The sequence below is a fragment of the Colias eurytheme genome, chromosome 20 (assembly GCF_061535395.1).
Source record: "Colias eurytheme isolate Ceu_HAF_F1 chromosome 20, ilColEury1 Martin Lab GWU primary, whole genome shotgun sequence".
In the NCBI taxonomy this organism is placed as follows: Eukaryota; Metazoa; Arthropoda; class Insecta; order Lepidoptera; family Pieridae; genus Colias; species Colias eurytheme.
Window position 1 is genome coordinate 6,496,383 of NC_142999.1, and position 23,573 is coordinate 6,519,955.

The 23,573-nt window shown below is 31.9% G+C and overlaps 2 protein-coding genes across 3 annotated transcripts in view; both read left to right on the top strand.

Moving 5' to 3' along the window:
• Positions 1–23,573, top strand: part of klar (klarsicht) — a 245,474-nt gene that overhangs the window by 118,778 nt on the left and 103,123 nt on the right. The window lies entirely within an intron of this gene.
• LOC149899743 (uncharacterized) lies at positions 21,385–22,884 on the top strand. The gene has a single exon (XM_090114006.1). The coding sequence runs from the start codon at positions 21,385–21,387 to the stop codon at positions 22,882–22,884; it is 1,500 nt and encodes a 499-aa protein (XP_089970132.1).

Below are 23,573 nucleotides of genomic sequence, written 5' to 3' on the forward strand. Positions count from 1 at the left end.
ATAATATTAAGTGGATATCTCATTATTAAGTACAGTATTGTTCACTTATGTAATGTGACTAATGATGTTGAGGACAAAATAAAAAATAAGTAGTATCAAGATCGTTCAGTCCATTTTCCCTAGGGTTGCACACTCAAAATTTTGATTTCCCAATTTGCCATCAGATTCTGGTTTACCTATAATTATAGATCGTGAGATGGATTGACGAGAAAGTGTTAGAAATTGCATATTTAAGTCCTATAAAAATAATTAAATAAAATTAAACGCGAAATGGACACTTTGTAGAGAATTAAATTACATGATTTATGTTTCCTTCATTCAATTGAACTTGAGCAATAAATCTGTTATGTTCAGAAATTATTGCTTGAATTGTGTTAATGAGAACACTTTAAGTATTTTAAATTATACATTAGTGCCAATATAAACGACTGTATCATTTTAACTTTATCTATTCATACTACATTGGATCTTTCAGTAGTTTCTGAGCATGCAAACGAAAAAAAAGGGTTGTTCTCGTTTGCTATTATACTTCTATAGCCCTTATTTCAGTTCTCTTAAACTAGACGTATATATTGACTTTGATAAGTTATTAATTCTTTGATTATTATATATATAAGTAGTACTGCTAATAACTTGTAACACATGAAGATCCACATATTAATTCAGCCGTCAATCAAGTGCTCTTTTGTAATTCGACTCTAAACGCTAAGACACCCGAGCTTTATCTAAATTTAACAGATAAAGGTGTTGTTTATTCTCATTATGAGGCTCGGTTACTCGTATTCGGTTTCACGTGAATGCTTCTAATGTAAATGTCATGTTTACAATTGTTGTTTGCGATAACGCCGTGTGTGAACTGCGCGGACGATTTTGTGGACTACTGCAGTATGAGGTTTTGCTATCGTGGTGTTCCAATAAATATGTTATTGAGTCTATTCATAACCTCTTTGTGTTTATCAAATTTCAATGGTCATAATATTATGTAGATTTTGTTCTTTAGAGTAAGAAATACGTACATATTTTGTTTATACAGGGTGTCCCACTGTTGGTATACTAAGCTCAAAGGAGGTTATAGTTTTGCATACGCTGAGTACGTAAAAAATAATTAAAAAATTCCAGACGCATTTTTTTTCAAATAGATGAATTCTTAAAACTCTATGTGTACACCCATAACAAGCGAGCCGCCCAACTTTGCCACCAGCACGTGAGCTATCGTTTAAGATTATGTTTTCATAGATAAAATGCTCATATTAGAGAAGCGGTATATGCCGGCTGCGCGAAGCTAGAGAAGAAAACATGGATTTTCAGGAAAAATTTAGCAAAAAATTTTGGACGTAATTTTTTTCAAAAGTATTTTTTACGTGATCAGTGTATGCAAAACTACAAGTTCCTTCGCGCTTAGTATACCAATAGTGGGACACCCTGTATAAACCGTTGAAAAAAATATGGTACCTACGGCCCACAATTCCCATGGCATCGTTTTGTCATCATTTTGTAATATTATATTGTCGCTTTTGAACTTTAAGCTTTGATTATGAAAAAAAGAGCGTGTGTGCCGAGCACACGTGTCAGAACTTAGAAGTGAAACTTCTTTGGCAAGATTCAAGTGATAACTTTGCATTTAGTACTCTATGAATTAACCGTTCTTGGATTTTGAATGAGTGTATTTCCTTAAATAATAATGTTGATATGTGTTTCGATAAAGCCTTTATCAAGCACGTGAGTGATTAATTCAGTGTTATCTGTTCGTCACGTTTTATAAACAAATGCTCTTTATTATTGTTTGATAACAACATTTTGTTTTCTTCCAGGTAAGATGAATTGCTTTCAACGGAATGAGGTGCCCTTATCTAAGTGTGAGTGTTTTTTTTTATAATAAACAAGATCTAAATTCAAAAGATGGTATGATTAAAAAATGATATAGATTTAATAGGTATACATATTAGTAATACTAATAAGGAAATATTATTATCGTTTAACAACCGAAAATGATAAAGTATTTAGAATTTTTGCTTTATCTATATATATATCTTAAATAATGTTATGTGTCGCTGCAGCTCTATAATTTATTACATAATACGTTAAAACTAATTTAAATCAGTCTCAGTGGCAGACAGGTTTGATCAACATAGTCTACATCTTTTCTTGGAAAAAGATGTAGGAAGTCATTATCAGCTAGTGAATCATAATATAGTTCTAACATCTCTCTACTACAAATACTACCTAGAAATAAGAGTGATATTCCTACATATCTATATTAATATTATTTCGCTGTTAGATAGTCCATTCATCGAGCAAGGCTATAGGCCATATATATCATCACGCTGAGACCAAAAGGAGTGGAGCAAAGCGGGTGCATAGATTACTTCTAATTTTGCATGAATATTACCAACAGTCAGATCGACATATAGGCTATATATCATCAAACTAAGACCAATAGGACTGGAGCAATGCGGGTAAATCCGCGGGGCACAGCTAGGATCCTATATTTATAGTTTATACAAGCCCGTCTCTCCCACGGGCGGGCGGAGGCGTGGGAACTCGGAATTGTAACAAATTCACTTGCTACCATTGTACTGTACTTGTCGTACAAATGTATCGTGTTTTATGGTATGTTTGTATAGACTATAGACTGTAGAGGCAATTTGTGTTTGTCTATTGTTTTAGTTGTGAAAATAATGATTGATTTTTTCGTTCGATAAGTTTCAATGTTACGGATTGTGTTGAACAAACTATGTTTACAAAGGTCGTGATTATAGTTATTACAATAAGTGCGAAATTGGTATAGGTAATCTTTGTTTTTATTCCAATTCCATGATAAATTAATTTATAAGAATGTTAAAAGAAAAGTTTTGATATACAAAAAAATCAATTCAGTATATTCAAACATCTAAAACATTCGTCATCCATGTTCTTCAAATACAATTAACTATAAAATATTTCTTATCTCACACCATCTTTCGATTCATTCGAAGGTTACACCAATCACGACTTGCTTGCAAGCGGTATTTCATACAACATTCTCGATTTTAATAAAATTTAGCTAAAATAGAATTTTGATTGCATAAATGTCGGAAGTTAATTTATTCGTAGTTATATTTAACAGCAGTAGATAAAAATACCTCAGCTTTTAGATGATAATATCTCATAATCGCAATTAAGGAAATACATCTGGTTCTCGACCTTTTATTTCCAAGAAAGTATAATTTCCACAGAGTGTGTGAACCGCTGATAGTTGAGACTTGAGACTAAAGTATATGAAAGTCTCTATAATTATACGAAACCTAACTCGGACGTTTATTACCCACATAAATATGTTTAGATCGAGAAATAATCGTTAATGTTTGTTAGCATGTCTTAATAAATATACGTCTTAATTGATTATTCAATTTTGCAGCAATTTGCGTAAATTGATAGTGTAGATATAGAAGATGTAAATTGATATAATAAACTTGACAAGAGTTTTATTAGAATTAAATTTGAAATCGATTGCAATCATTTAAATCCGATTAAAGTGGATCCAGGGTGAATATATTTTTATTATCATTTTATTTGTTGCGTAAGTGCATGTAAGTATGTCTTTTGTGTATAATTTATAAGGTTTATTGTTAAGATTTCACTCAACAACTGCAACTGAACAGTAATTCTATCCGCTTTTGCTATACATTATCTAACGGCTGATTAAATATTGTGAAACCGATCCGCATTAAAACAAAGTTTAACCCGAACTTGTCTAAGTCTAAACAGAGGAACGGAAGCGGGCGGCACACGTGTTCGTGCGGCGCCCGCATGTCCCCCCCAATGTGGGACTATATACGGAACGCAGTTCAAAACGTAGTTTAATGATGGTCGATTTGTTATGGTGGCGACGTACTTTTTAATATATTGAATGTAGACGAAAATGTGACACTAAAATACCTATAATGTAGTAGGTAGTTGAAATAAGATACAAACAGTAGCTTTCTTTGTATTTAAATAGATTGAAACAATGCAAACTACTAGAAATTTGAAATGGGCAAATATATTGTGGTCAGGATAGTAATCACAACAAAATAATATTTGTAGAAATTGTAATTGTTATAACCATTTTCAAAGAACTTTCATGTGATATGTTTATTTCCATTTTTTTTTTTTAATAATGATAGAAAACTAAAATGTTGACAACATCATCAGGTCATTCACCATACAACGTGGTGCACAAAATAACTCGTTATGGAAACTGTGGCGTTGAAGACTCACCCAATTAGGAGGCTAAATGCATATGACGTTGATTGCGTTTTTCCCTAAAGATAGTTATTATAAAGTATCATAATATAGTGGGGGGGCAAGTATCTCGCCTCGCGGCGGTAGGTATTGTATAATATAGTTATTATTAATGTAGGGAACATTGGGTTTTGGGTTGCGTATGTCTGAAATATGACTACGAAATAAATAATAATGAATAGATAGTAGGTACTTAAAGTAGGATAGGATTGGGGACTGCTTTGAAAAAGTGGTACGTAGTGAAGATTTCGAAAACGTTCTTGATTCTCACATAAACATTAATTGCTTGTGGAAAGCAAACGCTAGAGTTTAGCTTTTAATTAATTCCAATTCACTTATTTCGTCTTCATAAATCCACATCATAAAACTTACCAAAATTATTTATAGACGGATCTAAAGCGAAAGTTATATTTTTGTTTACGTCTCCATTTCCATTTCCGAAATTCACTTTTGATGCTGCGGAAACTCTTTAATGATGATTCTTTATATTCTTGGAAATTTAAAATGTCGACCTGCATGAGAAGATGGAAAGTTGTAAATCACTTAATTAAGGATGCAGGTAATGCATTTTTTTGGTTTTGAATTGTGTTGTGTAACTGTTGTTGGTTTAACATGTAATTTTTACCATATAAACGAATTTCTTTCTCTTTTTATTAAAAGGTTTCCTACTAAAATTTTAATTACTGAATGTGTGTATGTATATGTACTTAAATATTTTTATGACTACATTCAAAATGTTCAGGTAAACTCGGAAAAGAATTCATTGTTCTGAAGAAAGCGACCGTATGAATTATTTCTCAGTGAATGAAAATCACGCAACGTGCCATGTGGGGATTACGTCCAAACGTTATATGTTTCAATTGCAAGCGATTCTAGTTTCAAATACATTGTAATACGATCTAGTTTACAATGTAGTGTGCATTAAAATAATCCGTTGTACGATAAATAAATGATTATTGACATTCCGCTGTGATTATTGTAGGTTACTAGTACAATTCTGTTTCAGTCGCTTCCGCTTGTATTTTATCTATTTTTGCCTAATCTTTATTGAACGATAAATGTCTATGAATCGAAAATGTATTCAGGAAATTTACTTTGGTTAATTCAAAACCATTACGTCTTAGTATAATTATTTTGTTTTAATGAAGAAGAATATAACACTCAACTAGTGAAGACATGTATTTCCTAACCATTAATAATTGTTTAAAAAAAAATTGTTTAAAAATTCAGACCACATAAGATGGTGTCCTTATATTCCTAAAATAAAGCATAAATTGTAGGGGATTTGTTGATCAAGGCTCTCATCTATATAATTTAATATTTGTAATAATACCAAAAACTTAACAAAGAACTGAATTGAGGATCACGTAGACAACAATAGCACCGGAACTTTGTGTGTCCTTCGATTTGTCAATTAGTCATACTCACAGGCCTATCGTTTTTTGAGGGCGACTATTGTAGCAATATTAACAAATTATTTCGAAGAATTATGTGTTGGTTGTTCTTCTTTGTATATTTTACGTTTCCTTGTAATATTTATTCCAGTTTATTTGGGAGGTGTTATTATTCGTCATAATATAAGACAATCAAGTCGTTTCGGTCAGGATAGCTTTTCTAAAGAGAAAAGTTGGCATTAAGCTCTTAAATTAGGTATTTATGTTGTATGTAATGAAATTATTTTTCATAGATTTTGTTCCGTCCATGATTGAAGCATAAACCACTTGTTAGACAGAATTTTATACTTAAAACGTTTACATGTTATTTGCTACATCTTTCAACTTCCTAAAATGGTATTACTTTCTGAGAATGAAGACTTAAAGTTCCATAAATAGAGTGGCCCTGTACGTACGATTACAAACGGTTTTGAATATAACGCCTACATGCTCTTTGTCTCGAAGAAATAATCAGACTTAGGAAGACAAAGAAATACTATTCCAATTATCATGTACATAAATGAATTATGTATGCGCATTTGCGTAATTTATAAGCGCTTTTTATATGGGATTAGAGTGTCCTTTTACTTTTGTGAAGGATAATATTAATATGTTTCTTGTTAGGTCGTAGTGGTTATTTTCTTTGAATTATGTACCGTAACATATATTTCTTACTTCTGTAGTATTGAATATTTCACTACTTATTTCAATATAGTATATTCGAGAACGAACGAATATGAAATAGATTAAAAAAAATTATAATCTAAACAATATTGTCGTATTGTTAGACCGGGAGATACTGACACAAAATTTCGAGTCATTTGTAACAGGATGGCGGTTCTACAGGGTTCTTAGTACGCAATGACAAAAAGAAAAATGATGGTGTGAACGCTGGTACCGGCGGCTTAGTCGCGTGGGCGTTAGTCGAACTCATCGGAAAATAGCGAAAGTCAAACGATTTGTAACAGTATGGCACTTATTTTTCCTGTAAGTTTGAGGATCAACGAATATAAATAGAAAATTTCAAAGATCTAGGTGTTGGAAATCTTCACTTATATAAATTAATAATAAATGTATTTTTCAAGTATGACAGCACTTTTTCCCCCTACTAGAAGTATGGCAAATATAATAATGGTCACATTTTATCAAATACTCTCCAAAAAGCCAAATGCAATACTGGTACAAAAAGATAGGCGAAATAAAAAAAATTTGCAGATTTTCGGCGGTATGGCGACCATTTGGAATCGTCCGAAAAGTATGGCATGGCGATTTTCGTAAATGGCTGCACGACGATGGTTACCTGTGCAAAAGTTAGCTTGGTACAAATGGTTGAATAATTGTTTTTTTTAAATCAACACATTCGCGTCGGTATGGCGAGCTCCGTCACGCTGGAACCCGCTTTAAAAAAAACCTTACTTTTTTTCAGCCTATTTTACCTACAAACGATGCTAATAAATGTAGTATAGGTCAATTTTTTGTAGTCTTATTAGTTACTTAGAAAACATCATTGATATCGTTCGAATTAAAAAATATAAATAATAGCGTGTTGATTAGTTTTGGAATGGGTTCCAAATTGATTGTAGTTTATTGTAGTGGCAAGAAAATTCTTTATTTGCGTTTTTTTATCTCAAATTATTGCAAGAAGGTCACAATAACAAGATTTTAAAAAATAAATAACACTTGTTCAAAAACTACAAACGATGCCAATAAATGTAGTATAGGTCAATTTTTTGTAGTCTTATTAGGTACTTAGAAAACATCATTGATATCGTTCGAAGTAAAAAATATAAATACATAATAGCGTGTTGATTAGTTTTGGAATGGGTTCCAAATTGATTGTAGTTTATTGTAGTGGCAAGAAAATTCTTTATTTGCGTTGTTTTATCTCAAATTATTGCAAGAAGGTCACAATAACAAGATTTTAAAAAATAAATAACACTTGTTCAAAAACTACAAACGATGCCAATTTAATGTAGTATAGGTCAATTTTTTGTAGTCTTATTAGTTACTTAGAAAACATCATTGATATCGTTCGAAGTAAAAAATATAAATAATAGCGTGTTGATTAGTTTTGGAATGGGTTCCAAATTGATTGTAGTTTATTGTAGTGGCAAGAAAATTCTTTATTTGCGTTGTTTTATCTCAAATTATTGCAAGAAGGTCACAATGACAAGATTTTAAAAAATAAATAACACTTGTTCAAAAACTACAAACGATGCCAATAAATGTAGTATAGGTCAATTTTTTGTAGTCTTATTAGTTACTTAGAAAACATCATTGATATCGTTCGAAGTAAAAAATATAAATACATAATAGCGTGTTGATTAGTTTTGGAATGGGTTCCAAATTGATTGTAGTTTATTGTAGTGGCAAGAAAATTCTTTATTTGCGTTGTTTTATCTCAAATTATTGCAAGAAGGTCACAATAACAAGATTTTAAAAAATAAATAACACTTGTTCAAAAACTACAAACGATGCCAATTTAATGTAGTATAGGTCAATTTTTTGTAGTCTTATTAGTTACTTAGAAAACATCATTGATATCGTTCGAAGTAAAAAATATAAATAATAGCGTGTTGATTAGTTTTGGAATGGGTTCCAAATTGATTGTAGTTTATTGTAGTGGCAAGAAAATTCTTTATTTGCGTTGTTTTATCTCAAATTATTGCAAGAAGGTCACAATGACAAGATTTTAAAAAATAAATAACACTTGTTCAAAAACTACAAACGATGCCAATAAATGTAGTATAGGTCAATTTTTTGTAGTCTTATTAGTTACTTAGAAAACATCATTGATATCGTTCGAAGTAAAAAATATAAATAATAGCGTGTTGATTAGTTTTGGAATGGGTTCCAAATTGATTGTAGTTTATTGTAGTGGCAAGAAAATTTTTTATTTGCGTTGTTTTATCTCAAATTATTGCAAGAAGGTCACAATAACAAGATTTTAAAAAATAAATAACACTTGTTCAAAAACTACAAACGATGCCAATAAATGTAGTATAGGTCAATTTTTTGTAGTCTTATTAGTTACTTAGAAAACATCATTGATATCGTTCGAAGTAAAAAATATAAATAATAGCGTGTTGATTAGTTTTGGAATGGGTTCCAAATTGATTGTAGTTTATTGTAGTGGCAAGAAAATTTTTTATTTGCGTTGTTTCATCTCAAATTATTGCAAGAAGGTCACAATAACGAGATTTAAAAAAATAAATAACACTTGTTCAAAAACTACAAACAATGTAGTTGATTGTAGCTAAACTCATATGTTTGTAGTGGCTGCTGAACCCCTGTAAGCAATAAAAAACAAAAAATTTAGTGTTCAATAAGTTAATATATTCAAAACAATTATGAGCCTTGGATTTCGTGTCGTTTGTAGTTTTAGAAAAAAAAATATTCATGCTCATACATACATCTTCGCACACATGCGTATTTGTGTATGCGTGTGGGAGTTTCGTAATTTAGTGTACATTAAATTGCACATGATATATGTTAAAAAAAAAGAGTTGGATATCTTTAATGTTCAGTAGTTTGCTGTTCAATGTTACAAAGTCACTTAATTATCCGAAACTGCTGAGACGACAAAAGTAATTAAAATGAAATAATGGATAAATTCCATCCGAAACAAAAAAAAACTCAAAATAGTGCAATATAAAAAATTGGAATTAATATTGTCATTTATCGTTTATTGTAGTACTGGTAAAATAATTTATCCTCTAAAATAACTTCAAGAAAAATCAGATAAAACTAGCCAAATTGTAGTGGTATAATAAAATGACACTGGCATAAAAACTATAAACGATATGAACAATTGTCACAGTACCTTTATATTTGTATGTCTTGCTTATTACTGATTATAAGTGCGAATGAATAAATCTACTTAGTGTTTGATAGAGTGATACATTTTAAGACGTTAGAAAATAGAAAAGGAAATCGTTCGTAGTTTCACAGTTTGTCTTCCGACAGCATACCTTTATATGTATATGGACATTACCGATTAAATATAAGCGTGCGTACACAAGTTTACAGTTACTATAGTGCCTACAGTAAATGTAGCATCGATTATACCTCAAAATATAAATTCAAAATCTTTATATTTTTTACTTCGAACGATATCAATGATGTTTTCTAAGTAACTAATAAGACTACAAAAAATTGACCTATACTACATTTATTGGCATCGTATGTAGTTTTTGAACAAGTGTTATTTATTTTTTAAAATCTTGTTATTGTGACCTTCTTGCAATAATTTGAGATAAAACAACGCAAATAAAGAATTTTCTTGCCACTACAATAAACTACAATCAATTTGGAACCCATTCCAAAACTAATCAACACGCTATTATTTATATTTTTTACTTCGAACGATATCAATGATGTTTTCTAAGTAACTAATAAGACTACAAAAAATTGACCTATACTACATTTATTGGCATCGTTTGTAGTTTTTGAACAAGTGTTATTTATTTTTTAAAATCTTGTTATTGTGACCTTCTTGCAATAATTTGAGATAAAACAACGCAAATAAAGAATTTTCTTGCCACTACAATAAACTACAATCAATTTGGAACCCATTCCAAAACTAATCAACACGCTATTATTTATATTTTTTACTTCGAACGATATCAATGATGTTTTCTAAGTAACTAATAAGACTACAAAAAATTGACCTATACTACATTGATTGGCATCGTTTGTAGTTTTTGAACAAGTGTTATTTATTTTTTAAAATCTTGTTATTGTGACCTTCTTGCAATAATTTGAGATAAAACAACGCAAATAAAGAATTTTCTTGCCACTACAATAAACTACAATCAATTTGGAACCCATTCCAAAACTAATCAACACGCTATTATTTATATTTTTTACTTCGAACGATATCAATGATGTTTTCTAAGTAACTAATAAGACTACAAAAAATTGACCTATACTACATTTATTGGCATCGTATGTAGTTTTTGAACAAGTGTTATTTATTTTTTAAAATCTTGTTATTGTGACCTTCTTGCAATAATTTGAGATAAAACAACGCAAATAAAGAATTTTCTTGCCACTACAATAAACTACAATCAATTTGGAACCCATTCCAAAACTAATCAACACGCTATTATTTATATTTTTTACTTCGAACGATATCAATGATGTTTTCTAAGTAACTAATAAGACTACAAAAAATTGACCTATACTACATTTATTGGCATCGTTTGTAGTTTTTGAACAAGTGTTATTTATTTTTTAAAATCTTGTTATTGTGACCTTCTTGCAATAATTTGAGATAAAACAACGCACATAAAGAATTTTCTTGCCACTACAATAAACTACAATCAATTTGGAACCCATTCCAAAACTAATCAACACGCTATTATTTATATTTTTTACTTCGAACGATATCAATGATGTTTTCTAAGTAACTAATAAGACTACAAAAAATTGACCTATACTACATTTATTGGCATCGTTTGTAGTTTTTGAACAAGTGTTGTTTATTTTTTAAAATCTTGTTATTGTGACCTTCTTGCAATAATTTGAGATAAAACAACGCAAATAAAGAATTTTCTTGCCACTACAATAAACTACAATCAATTTGGAACCCATTCCAAAACTAATCAACACGCTATTATTTATATTTTTTACTTCGAACGATATCAATGATGTTTTCTAAGTAACTAATAAGACTACAAAAAATTGACCTATACTACATTTATTGGCATCGTTTGTAGTTTTTGAACAAGTGTTATTTATTTTTTAAAATCTTGTTATTGTGACCTTCTTGCAATAATTTGAGATAAAACAACGCAAATAAAGAATTTTCTTGCCACTACAATAAACTACAATCAATTTGGAACCCATTCCAAAACTAATCAACACGCTATTATTTATATTTTTTACTTCGAACGATATCAATGATGTTTTCTAAGTAACTAATAAGACAACAAAAAATTGACCTCTACTACATTTATTGGCATCGTTTGTAGTTTTTAACAAGTGTTATTTATTTTTTAAAATCTTGTTATTGTGACCTTCTTGCAATAATTTGAGATAAAACAACGCAAATAAAGAATTTTCTTGCCACTACAATAAACTACAATCAATTTGGAACCCATTCCAAAACTAATCAACACGCTATTATTTATATTTTTTACTTCGAACGATATCAATGATGTTTTCTAAGTAACTAATAAGACTACAAAAAATTGACCTATACTACATTTATTGGCATCGTTTGTAGGTAAAATAGGCTGAAAAAAAGTAAGGTTTTTTTTAAAGCGGGTTCCAGCGTGACGGAGCTGGTATGGCGGGCTGTAAGTCATACCGGAAAAGTATGGCATGACACTACCGCCTACTTCTTTTTTATGGGCTATCGGTAAATTCTAAAATTTTTGTGTTACAAATCGTTTGACTTTCGCTATTTTTCCGACGAGTTCGACTAACGCCCACGCGACTAACCCACCGGTACCAGCGTTCACACCATCAGTTTTCTTTTTGTCATTGCGTACTAAGACCCCTGTAGAACCGCCATCCTGTTACAAATGACTCGAAATTTTGTGTCAGTATCTCCCGGTCTATGTATTTTGCATTGTATTCGTAATTCGTTCAACCGTATTTCTATAGACGAGGCGTGAAAAAAAATCAATTTTCTTGCAAATGTCTTCAATCATGAAATTATAATGTAACTGTAATACTATAACTGATGAAATAACGGTGGTTTGAATGAAACAAGCTACTTGTTTATCACCAATCACATTGACTTATTGATCAAGTCTTGTAAATCAACACTTTCGCTCTCAATGCTATAATCCGATCGTTATTTATCTAGAATCAAATTATAAGTCGCTTCTGTGTTGATTAATTAGAATTATTTATTTGCATCCGTATGGAACAAGTTTATAAGATGTTAGGAAACATGCAATTGATCAAATCGAATTGTCTCGACATCTGCTGCAAGTTCAAAGACACCGCTTATTAAAACTCACGTTTTAGTTAGGTTTTATTAGTTACAGGAACTTCTGTTAAGCTATTAGATTTTCATTTATTTATTGTCTTAGAAAACAACGAATCACAATTCATAGTTAGGTATACAACTTATAGTGATAATTTAGACGTTTTTACAGTAAAAAGCTTTGAACATAACGAATCTATTAAGCATACTGGTAATGTCAACGACCGCTCCCTGCCCTATATAAGGGCCTGCACCCTCTGAAATCAGAAAATAATAGTTCCTTTCAAATCATTTGCCGCTATACAGGAATGAATAGTACTTTGTGACAGGTCACTGTATTTCTTGCAATGCTAGGGCTGCCATGCTGAAATGTTTAAAGTCATTGTAAACAGGAAAGTTCGCCGAATAAGGATAATCTATAATAATTGTGTTTGTTTTGGTTTAACCTCGGGACAGATCAGGGTTTTGTTGTGGTTTAAATTAATAAAATTGGTAACTTGATTAGACGTCTCTCTTTTTCTAATTTAATTTTGATAGTTATTGAATGTTACATTGTGTTTTTGGCTTGCAAAAAACAGTACGAATGCTTGCATGTGACAGCCCTATCAGCCTAAAGCACCTGGAAACAAATACAAGTTCTGTAGGACCTTCGTATAAATTGTATTTTATACTCTAGTCGTGATTATTCTTGATTAGAATTTCACAAATACATTTGTATAATATTTTGGTTGTACTTAATAATATTGAAACGACTTGCCTCTTACCATTTTTTTTTAAAGGTTTATTTAAAATTTGATTGAAAACTCAAACTTAACATGCATATTTAGCAATATATTAATTGTATTCTAATCATGCGTGGGTAGCTACTATAGGTACAGTACTTTCGCACCTCAAACACTATACTTAAACAAATGTACCTCCCATAGTTTAGTGCATCATAAAACTACATGCCGGCTATATTCATGCATATATCAGGTATTTTATGGTACAATCACATTTGTGTATGTGGCGTGTCCGTATATGCGTCTGATAAAGGCGTGGTTACCCGACACGCAATATAGAACGCGATAACAGTGAAGGAAAAGCAAGGGATAAAGCTATAGCGTAGAGGGTATTGATAATTGCTTGATATAACTACGAGCAGTAATAAATTTTAAGCGAGAAAAAAATAGGTACATATCGACTTGAACTGCAACGATAGCTGCAATGAAGGTTACATAACACAAATTATTGTTTTAATCGCCAAAATTATTTGAGTAATTTTCAGAATCATAATTATTAAATCTTCATCGTCCTTCATCATTGTTTCTGCAGAGATATTTTTTGTGGTATGAATGATTTATTACGCGTTTGACCCAAGTCCTAAAAATTTGCTACTTAATACTAATATTACATTTTCTGAGCATTATTCTAACTGTATTCAAATAGGTATGTAATTGCTTGTAAGCATTTACAAAACATAATACCAAGAGCTGAAAGAAACCTTGCGCTTACGGATTATGTACAAATTGAATCAAATGAAGCTTGCTCGACCGTGATATTTCTAGATACATGTATTTCAAATCATATTTAATCATATATGTATTTCCTTTAAAAGAGCTGATAATTTATGTTATAAAAAATGTCTAATAGTTCACTAAAACCCAATGCACAATGAAATTTTTAATACTGTAAACTTTTAACAGATATTCTAAATGTACCTAATCCATTAATTTCGCAAAATAACTGGACCAATATCCCATATCAATAGCTTCACGTGTTGTTTATTTATTCACTTCAACCGGTATTGATTTATTGATATTAAGAAGTGGGTTACCATAAGAATGGAGCTCGACGGTACACATAGCGCTATACGATTTATTAAACACTAGCTGTGGTTCGTCATCCGCGGTTCTACCCGCATTGTTCCGTTCCTATTGGTCTTAGCGTTATGATATAGCGAACCCGTAGTTCCTGAGATTATTGCGTTCAAAACAAACAAACTCTTCAGCTTTATAATATTAAGTATTGATTAACAAAAGTAGTCCAACCGGCACATTTACAGATTGTGAATTCCCTTTATTAGTGAAATAGGGTACTTCCCGATTGCTACGTACATTCACACGCACTTATTTAAATACATCCTTAACGCCTACGATGCTTTTTGATAGTCTAGGAACGTTATTACGAGTAAAACGTATATAATATAGTGCTTAGGTAACCTGATTTTGTTGATATGATTTTAAATTGAGCACACGTATAGTGTGCAAGAAACAAAAATGAAAGTTCCAGAAATTTTGAATTATTTTTATATCTCTACGTGACATCTATAATGTCTTTTTCTCGAAAAAACTAGAACGTAGATGGTTAATGGTGATGGTGATGGTTAGTTGAAACGTAAAGAAAATGGTAGATTTGAGCATTACTTTATTCTACTTAACTTAGGATATGTCATATAAAGCTTCTTAATAATTCTATTTAAGTAGTAGTTTATATTTAGCACTGTTTTTATATTACAATTTTAACCAAAAATGTATATAAATCATTACAATAGTTATTAGAAATTTAGAACTTGGATCACAGCTAGGCTTGCCAGGTGTCCGGCTTTAGCCGGACATGTTAGGCTTTTTGCAGTCGCGTCCGGCCAAATATGTACGTGTTTGGCCTGTCCGGCTTTTGTCAGGCTTTTTGTCAGAGTGGCGATTCGTACGACGATGGGCGGACGAGCGCCCGACCTGAACGGACAAGGGCGAGCGGAGAGCAAACTATCTTCCTATATCGAATATCCTCACTTTTCACCACGTATAAATACTTTTTTCAACAGCCCAGCTGTAAAAACATTATGTTTGGCAATAAAAAAAACATGTTCGGCTTTTAGGCTAAAATGTCCGGCTTTATATAGTGCGCAGTCCGGCCTTTGCATTTTATGGCCTGGCAACCCTAATCACAGCACGCGGTCAGCGGTTTCCCACACATGGTACGAACATTACTGCTCATTATTATTCCGGTCAAATTATCACCTGTAGGCTGTAGTTCCATTATCGGAACAGTAATCTGAATTCATTGCTTTATAATTGCTCTCAAGGCAACATTAATTGCATCTATTAATGTTTAGAATTTCCACATTTTCCGAGGTATCGTATTTACTTGATAATAAACAAACGAAAACGTTAGAAACGTTAACGTTTATTTTCTGTGATATTTGTGTCGCTTGTTTTTAATATTATATTTTCCGTGAACAATTCACGGTGTAAATAGTTTGACCCGTTGAAATGGTTTGTAACTATTGTGGTTTTTTTGTGACTCACATAAACTAATTAATAGATTAGACTCAGGACTAAATATTGGCGTGCCAAGGCACATAAAGTACCCAAGGGATAGCCTGTCGTTGCTGTGGTCATTGATCCTGAAACCGTAACACGAGGATTTTAACCTTTTTGTACTAAATATGTGAAATTTACACTAGAGGTTTCTAGTAGAATACTGTAGGACAAGTTATCAGGAATTGTATCTTCAGTTATAAGCGAATTTCATTGGAGAAATGTATGTATTTCATAATCTTATCAGTCACCCAAATATGTAATTCACTCATATGCATTCCGCTGATATGTAATTCCTTATTATTGTTACAATCATCGTATGATAATTTAAAAGTGATTATTTAATTCATGTTTAAGGTACTTTAACTTGCTTCCATAAAATTATATATCATAGAACATAGAACTATATAGAAACATCCCTTTTCCCGCGTCTTATTCCAAAGCGTGCGCGTGACGTCATCACGTCACACCAAAGCACAGATAACATCAAAGAATAATTGAATTTCGGATGTTTCCGCGTGATGTAACCAGAAGTGACGCCGGCGACGCTCCCGGGAGGAAGTGTTAATGGGCCGGAGCGTACAAGTTGTTTCCTTTCTGGGAACGCTCTTTATAGAAAAAACTCACCTGGCCCGTGTCTATTTTTAATGATGGCTACAGTGTTGGTTGGTGACTTGTAGGTGAAAAAATGTTTTATGATTAAGTTTGAAGTACGATAAGGCATGGAAATGTTGTATTTTAAAACTACAGACTGTACTGTGTGTAGAGTCTACTACACACGTAATGTATGTTTGTTACGTAATAAACATGACAGTCTTATTTAAAAACAAAACTTATATTTTCATACAGGTGTTGACAAACTGTTTGGATCCGTAATTGAAGAATAAACATCACACGTTTTATAATAATGAGTATTTTTAATTATACTTATTTAAGATCAATTTTTTCCGTATCAATTTATTCCTTTAACGTATAAATAGATACATATTTGTTTTTGTTACTAGTTATTAGCCATTATAAAATTACTGTTGTCCACATGCCTAATGTTCTATAATTTTACGCCATGTGGCATTAAAGCTAGTTATAAAAAATCGGCGCCGGTCTAATGACGTAATGACGTTAAACGTTGACATATAGTAATGTATCGGGTAGTTATACGCGTAATTGCTCGACAGAAATGGATACAAATGTACTCGCTGATCGTTGGCAAAGCGCGTTGTTAGTATAAAAAATAAAAATGTGGGCACATGTTGGACTTGATATTTTAATAAGTGCATTTGATTACGTTGCAGCATTTAATATTGTATGATTGGGATTGAAAATATCTAGTAAATGAAGCTTAGATCTTCCGGAGGTCGACTTTCGCATACTTTGTGTCATAAACGTCTCACCCGTGTTATATTCAACCTATTGCGATTAAAGATGCATTCGACAAATCTGCATTATTTTACGAACATAATGATAAATAATCAGATCTATTATATCGCAGAAAACATTCAAAATATGCACGAGAAGACGACCTACTCCATACTACAAACTACATGTGATAATTCCTACAATTCGCTTCTCGTTTTTGTACCAACAATGTTCCCTATAACAGAAACCAGTGGCTATTAGTCGAGTCGGTGTAGCGTTGAACCTTTGTATAAATCGTTTACTATAACAGTCGGTGACCCGTTTACGGCACTAGCAGGATGCAGTTTGAACATTATTGTGCCTATTTTAGATTCCTCTTACTCATTGCAACTGTTTACCGGTTCAACTCTGATTGCGAATTTGTAAACGGCTATTTAGGTTGGAGTTTAATGTTTAGAATAGATTTAGTTTCAAATTATAATAAAGTTACTGGAAAATTACATTAATTTTATTGGCACTTATAGATTTGGTATCCACCTATAAAATGACCAATTAGAGATATACTCTTCTCCTGTATTTTAGAAACGATAGATTCAAAATATGCGGAAAACATATATCACACGAAACGGGCCCCTTATAATAGTAATCTTATCAAATTATTGATTTTTATATCTAGGTGATGCTCCACTTTAGATTACGCGCGCTTATCAATTATAATAAAATATAAAAACGCGAATGTAAGCATGTCTTTGCGTTTTATTTCGTCCCGAGTTGATACGTGACTGTCCTCAGCTAAACTGATATTTTGTGAATTACGTAACATGAATGTATGGACATCAATTGATTAGTACATACCTAATACATATTTGATGTTTGACATTCGTTTGTACATTTAGTAACCCACTTCTTAGAAAAGAGCAAAATGGTGTATTTGTGCAATGCTTTTTTTATTATTCAGTAAGTTTTTTGTACAGCATCCGTATGGAGTATACATAGATAAATTGTTTGGCGCAAGTAGGTGATCAGCCTTATGTCTGTCAGACGGACTTTTTACAAGTGACCATCGGGCATTGAACTCAGCGTCTCTTGTTTGTAACGCTCATGCGCTAACTAGTGTCCTAAGAAAGCAAAAGGTGTATAATAATATGTATAAATGAGAATATGCTGTAAAATTATAACATTAATTTATGATGAAATGATAAAGTGTTCCTGTAAATCTATGCCATCCTATTGTGTTGTTTAAGAAATAAGATAAGAGATTACAATGGGGTTTGTGTAGGTCAAACATAGGTTGGTGTAACAGTTATTCATTGTGTTTGTGTATAATATTGTGCGAATATGTAAAATCCGCAATTAAATAAATCACAATGGTTTTAAAAAGCAATTTATTACTTTATTTAGATCTATGTTACGAACTCTAAGAGGATCAGACTAAAAGTTCCTCTATTTTTAATAAAGAGTATTATCTATTCAAAATAATGGAAAACAAAACTTTAATATACAACAACTTTATTGCATTATAAAAATAATCGCATCAACGACCAATCAAGATTGATACTCGATACCAATTTATTTTAGTTATACCTCGTTAGTTTTTCGATTTATGTCTCAACTTGGCTATTAAAAGCCATATAAAACTATGTCGATGAAATTAGAGGTGGTCCTACAGAGGTCACGATACACGCTGCATAGGAAGCGTGCTATTAGCTCCAATATCTAGATCAACACACACATAAATCAAACTCAACAAGGCAATCAATGTTTTTCTTTACCGACATCAAATTAGAACTGACATGTAATAACTACGAAACGAGGTGTGCTATAGTTAATCTCATTCGATGTTTAAGCTTGCACGATAACTGTGTATGTCGAATTTGTTTAAATCCGCTCGAGGCTGAATTGATTAAACAAAAATTTCATTATTGCACTTTCTTTTTTTTCCTGTTCTGGTGGACGCCATTCTTTTGCTTTCTCGTGGAATCCCGCTTATGGTGTTATCGATACGGATCGTATGCATGTGGATTATTATACATGCGATCGTTTATACAACTGGCAATTCATTAACGATTCAATCGGAATAACTATGAATAAACTGAAAAAGCTGATTAACAGTGAAATATTGCGAACCTTCAAACATTTGGATTTATTTTGCAAGCTGCCCCAGCTCAATATACCTACAACAAAAAAGCGATATTATAGGCATTTTCACTTCAACATATTTCAATTTATTCCTACCTACTGTCTTCGTTATTATTGTGAAGGTTTTCTATTATAGAGAGTTGTCTCGATTCTTGGAATAATTTGTGAATAATATTATTAGTATGACCAATGGAAACATTATAAAACGTTGTCATGGTTCATATTTTACTGTTCGTATTAATTATTGTGCGTTGATATAAAATCAAAAAGACAACACAATCGTAGACACAAAGTCTCACACATAATAAAGTAGATACCAGCGGAAACAATTGAATTCTCACATGATATCACCAGTATTTTTAGGTCTCCGCTGCCGTCTGACACTATCTGGACGTGCTCAAGTGCTGATTGCGGCTGATAAGCGCTGATATGATAATGTACTGAGGCTTTGAATTATTGCAATGGGGGTATTATGTGGAACGATCGATTGTGATGGTTATAGGGATGTGTAGGTGGCTGTGGATTTTGGAAAGTACGTTATCTGGGTAATTGTTGTATGTAAGCAATATGTAGTATATGCTAGTTTTTGAACTTTTTGATAGCATGTACTGCGTTATGTTCTTTGATTATATAGGAAAGGGAATGTTGTCAGCTTTTTGAACTAATATGCTGTTAATTATTTTAATGGTTTTCAGGACACAATTAAATTTATAATTATTATCTTATTATGTTTGGTAAACTAACAATAATTGTAACGTAGTTTCACGACTTGAGCTATCGTACGAGTGGCTCAGTGGAACTAATGTGGAGCGTAGATCCGCGGGTCGTAAGTTCAAATCCACACGAATCTCAATGCATTTTTTATAATTATTAATATTTTTAAGAAACGTCTGGAAATCCTTATACGATGTCATTGAAAGGACAGTGGTCGTTGAGCAGTGGATCTCGGCACACCGTTTGTCGGTGTAATTTGTTTGAAATAATATCATAATTATAAGTGTGATTACATATTCTAAGTTTGTGCTATTATTTTCGTGCGAGAAGGGGTAAGTTATAATTTTAGAACTATAATGTTAAGATAATTAAAACTCAAAAGTAAATAAAAACTAAAATTATGTCTTGTTTGTAGCCTGTATGAAACGCCTTCAATCTCGTGATCAAAATAATACGCGTTCGATATCCATGCGACTGATTTTTACTACCTGGAGCTAACTAAAAGGCAGGGATTGGAAGGATCCCGTTCAATAAATAAAATCCTCCTGGCGCCCTCACTAATTTGCTAAGATTACTTAGATATAAGTCTTGTTAGAATTAGTTACGTTAGTTACTACCTACTAGTTATTATCCTCTGGTTAAGTCTAACTGTTTTTTTTATAATAAGTATATTATGTACCTAGTTCTTACTTTTAGTTAAGATTTCTATTGATTGTGTACGTCAATGAAATAAAACGTTTCCTTCATAATAGCGTAGTTGTTTTGCTTCATATCACCGTGTGCTTAAGAAAAATAACCCATAACAAAATGGCGCCCAACGCTAAAACAATGGGATTATTTATTTATACTCTTAGTATATTAATTTAACAAAACTGTGCTTGTTATTTTTAATTAGCTAGCGGGTTAATCTCAATAATAGATACTTGATTAATTCGTTTAGTTTTAATTTAGTTTTTTAAAATAGGTAGTTTAAATACATTATTTTTTGAATACATGTAAGTGCTTAATACTTGTCAAAATAAGATTTCTATTTATTATTATTGTGGATTTGGTGTAATATGTATATTATATGGAATGATTGTTTATAAGAAATTTGTTGATCGAATATAAGATTTAGTGTTACATGGATAGTGATCTTTTTATACACACTTATATGTAAATTATTTGAGGATACAACTTATTCTTTCTTGCACGATTTTTATAGGCGCATTAGATTTTATAGTATACCTACCTTTTAATTATGGATCCACAGTATTTGTTAAAGGATGAGGTGGAGTTTGAACTCGCGTGCCGTGGATACGTGCATCCAGGGGGTTTAGCCTCAGCATTAAAACTTGTTTTAAAAAAAATGTTACATGTTGAAAATTTAAAACTGGTTTCTTATGAATTAAAAGCACCCAGCCAATGTAGTGAAAATCCTAGTAATGAATTAGATATATGCTCAGATAAATTAGATTGCATTTTACGTTATGTGTCCGAATTAAAAGAAAAACCCGATAAGCAGCTTTATAAACGTTTAGTCTCTCGTTTAATTCATGTGATGAATAGGTTAAAATTCATTGAAGCAGCTGAAACATTAGATAAGGAGAAGCACAAAGCTTTGTCGGATAAGGCTGTTATATTACTTAATGATTTAGAGGCTAAGGATGATATGGAGGATGATGATAAAATTACTAAGGAAATGAAAGAAATTCTACAAAAATCATTGGGTGAAGATAGTCATAAGATACTTAATGAATTGGATGTTGACGTCATTGGGCCGTCGACATCTAAAGTCCCCTGCGAAACGTATTTAAACAAAGAATGCACTTCGAAAGTAGACTTAGAACAAAAGAGAGTTAGCTTTGCTCATGATGATTTAGGCATTCAATATTTTCATGATAAATTACCGGAGAACGTTTTTAATTCGACTTCAGTAAATGATGCTCAAGTGACCCAAATATTAAGACACAAGTTGGTGCCTATTAGCCAATGGGGTGTTCAGTTCTCGGGCGACACTAGTGTTAGTGTTAACGCTTTTATTGAGCGAGTGAATGAATTGAAATATGCTAGAAATGCAACGGATGAAGATCTTTGGAGACATGCTATTGATTTTTTTAAGGGAGATGCTTTAATTTGGTTTCGCGCTAATAGAGAATATATAGAAAACTGGAATGAACTAGTCATCTTATTAAAACGTAATTTTCAGTCGCCGTACTATCAAGAAGAATTGCTGGCTGAAGCGAAATCTAGAACACAGGGTTCTAATGAATCTGTAGTTATTTACGTATCCGTCATGCAAAATTTATTTAATAGACTTCCAAACAAAATTTCAGAAATGGAGAAAATAATGATAATTATAAAAAATCTTCAACCGTACTATCAAAGAGCCGTATGTAGGGACGTATTTTCTTCTATTTCCGATTTGATTAATGTTTTGAGAATTTTGGAAAGAACCAAAATTAATTGTGATAACTTCAAAGAACCTAAATCTTCTTATAGATCTATGGAACCGGATTTAGCCTATAAGTCTAGTATTGAAAATAATCACGAGATACATGAAGTAAAAGCTTTAGTTCCAAAGACATATAGTAATAAATCCAGATGTTGGAATTGTCGTGAATCTGGACACTTATTTCGATCTTGTGCAGCGCCCAAGCAACGACTTTTTTGTTATAGATGTGGTCGATTTGGCATTACATCTAAAGAATGTAATTGTATGGGAAACGAGAAAGGGGAAGGGCAAGACACTGCCAACTAACCTTTCCCCTTAGTCGAAACAGTATTGAGTGGCAGAACTGGTTAAATTACGTTCGGCTATTCATGTCACGAGAAGTAATTTCACCTCTGACCTTTCGGAAGGAGTGTGATAATAGGTCATACGTTTGTATTAACATCCTTGGTAAAAGATTCAGTGGCTTATTGGACTCGGGAGCTACTAGATCCGTGGGTAATTTAAGGTTTATAGAATATTTAAAGGTTGTAAACTTAAAGACGCAGAAACGAGAACCCGTTTACATTTCTACTGCAGATGGAACTAATCACACTCTTTCTGAAATTGTTGATGTACCCATTAAATTTAATAATAAATTTCACGTCATGTCGATATTGGTAATGCCTAATCTGTCTCAAGACCTGATTTTAGGCAAGGACTTCTTTGAATTATTTGATATAGGGTTTACATTTAAAGGTTATGATATAAAAGAGGGTTTACATATTAATACGGTATCAGATGAAGAACCAGCAATTATAAGTGAAGAAAATTTAAATGAAAATGAGAAAAAGTCTTTATATGAGGTTATTAATTATATTAAGGAAGAAATTGGGTCAGGATTAGGTAGAACAACAATTCTGAAGCATACAATAGATACCGGTGATAGTAAACCGATATACCAAAAGCAATACAATTTTTCTCCAGTTATTAAGAAAATTATTGAACGTGAACTAGAT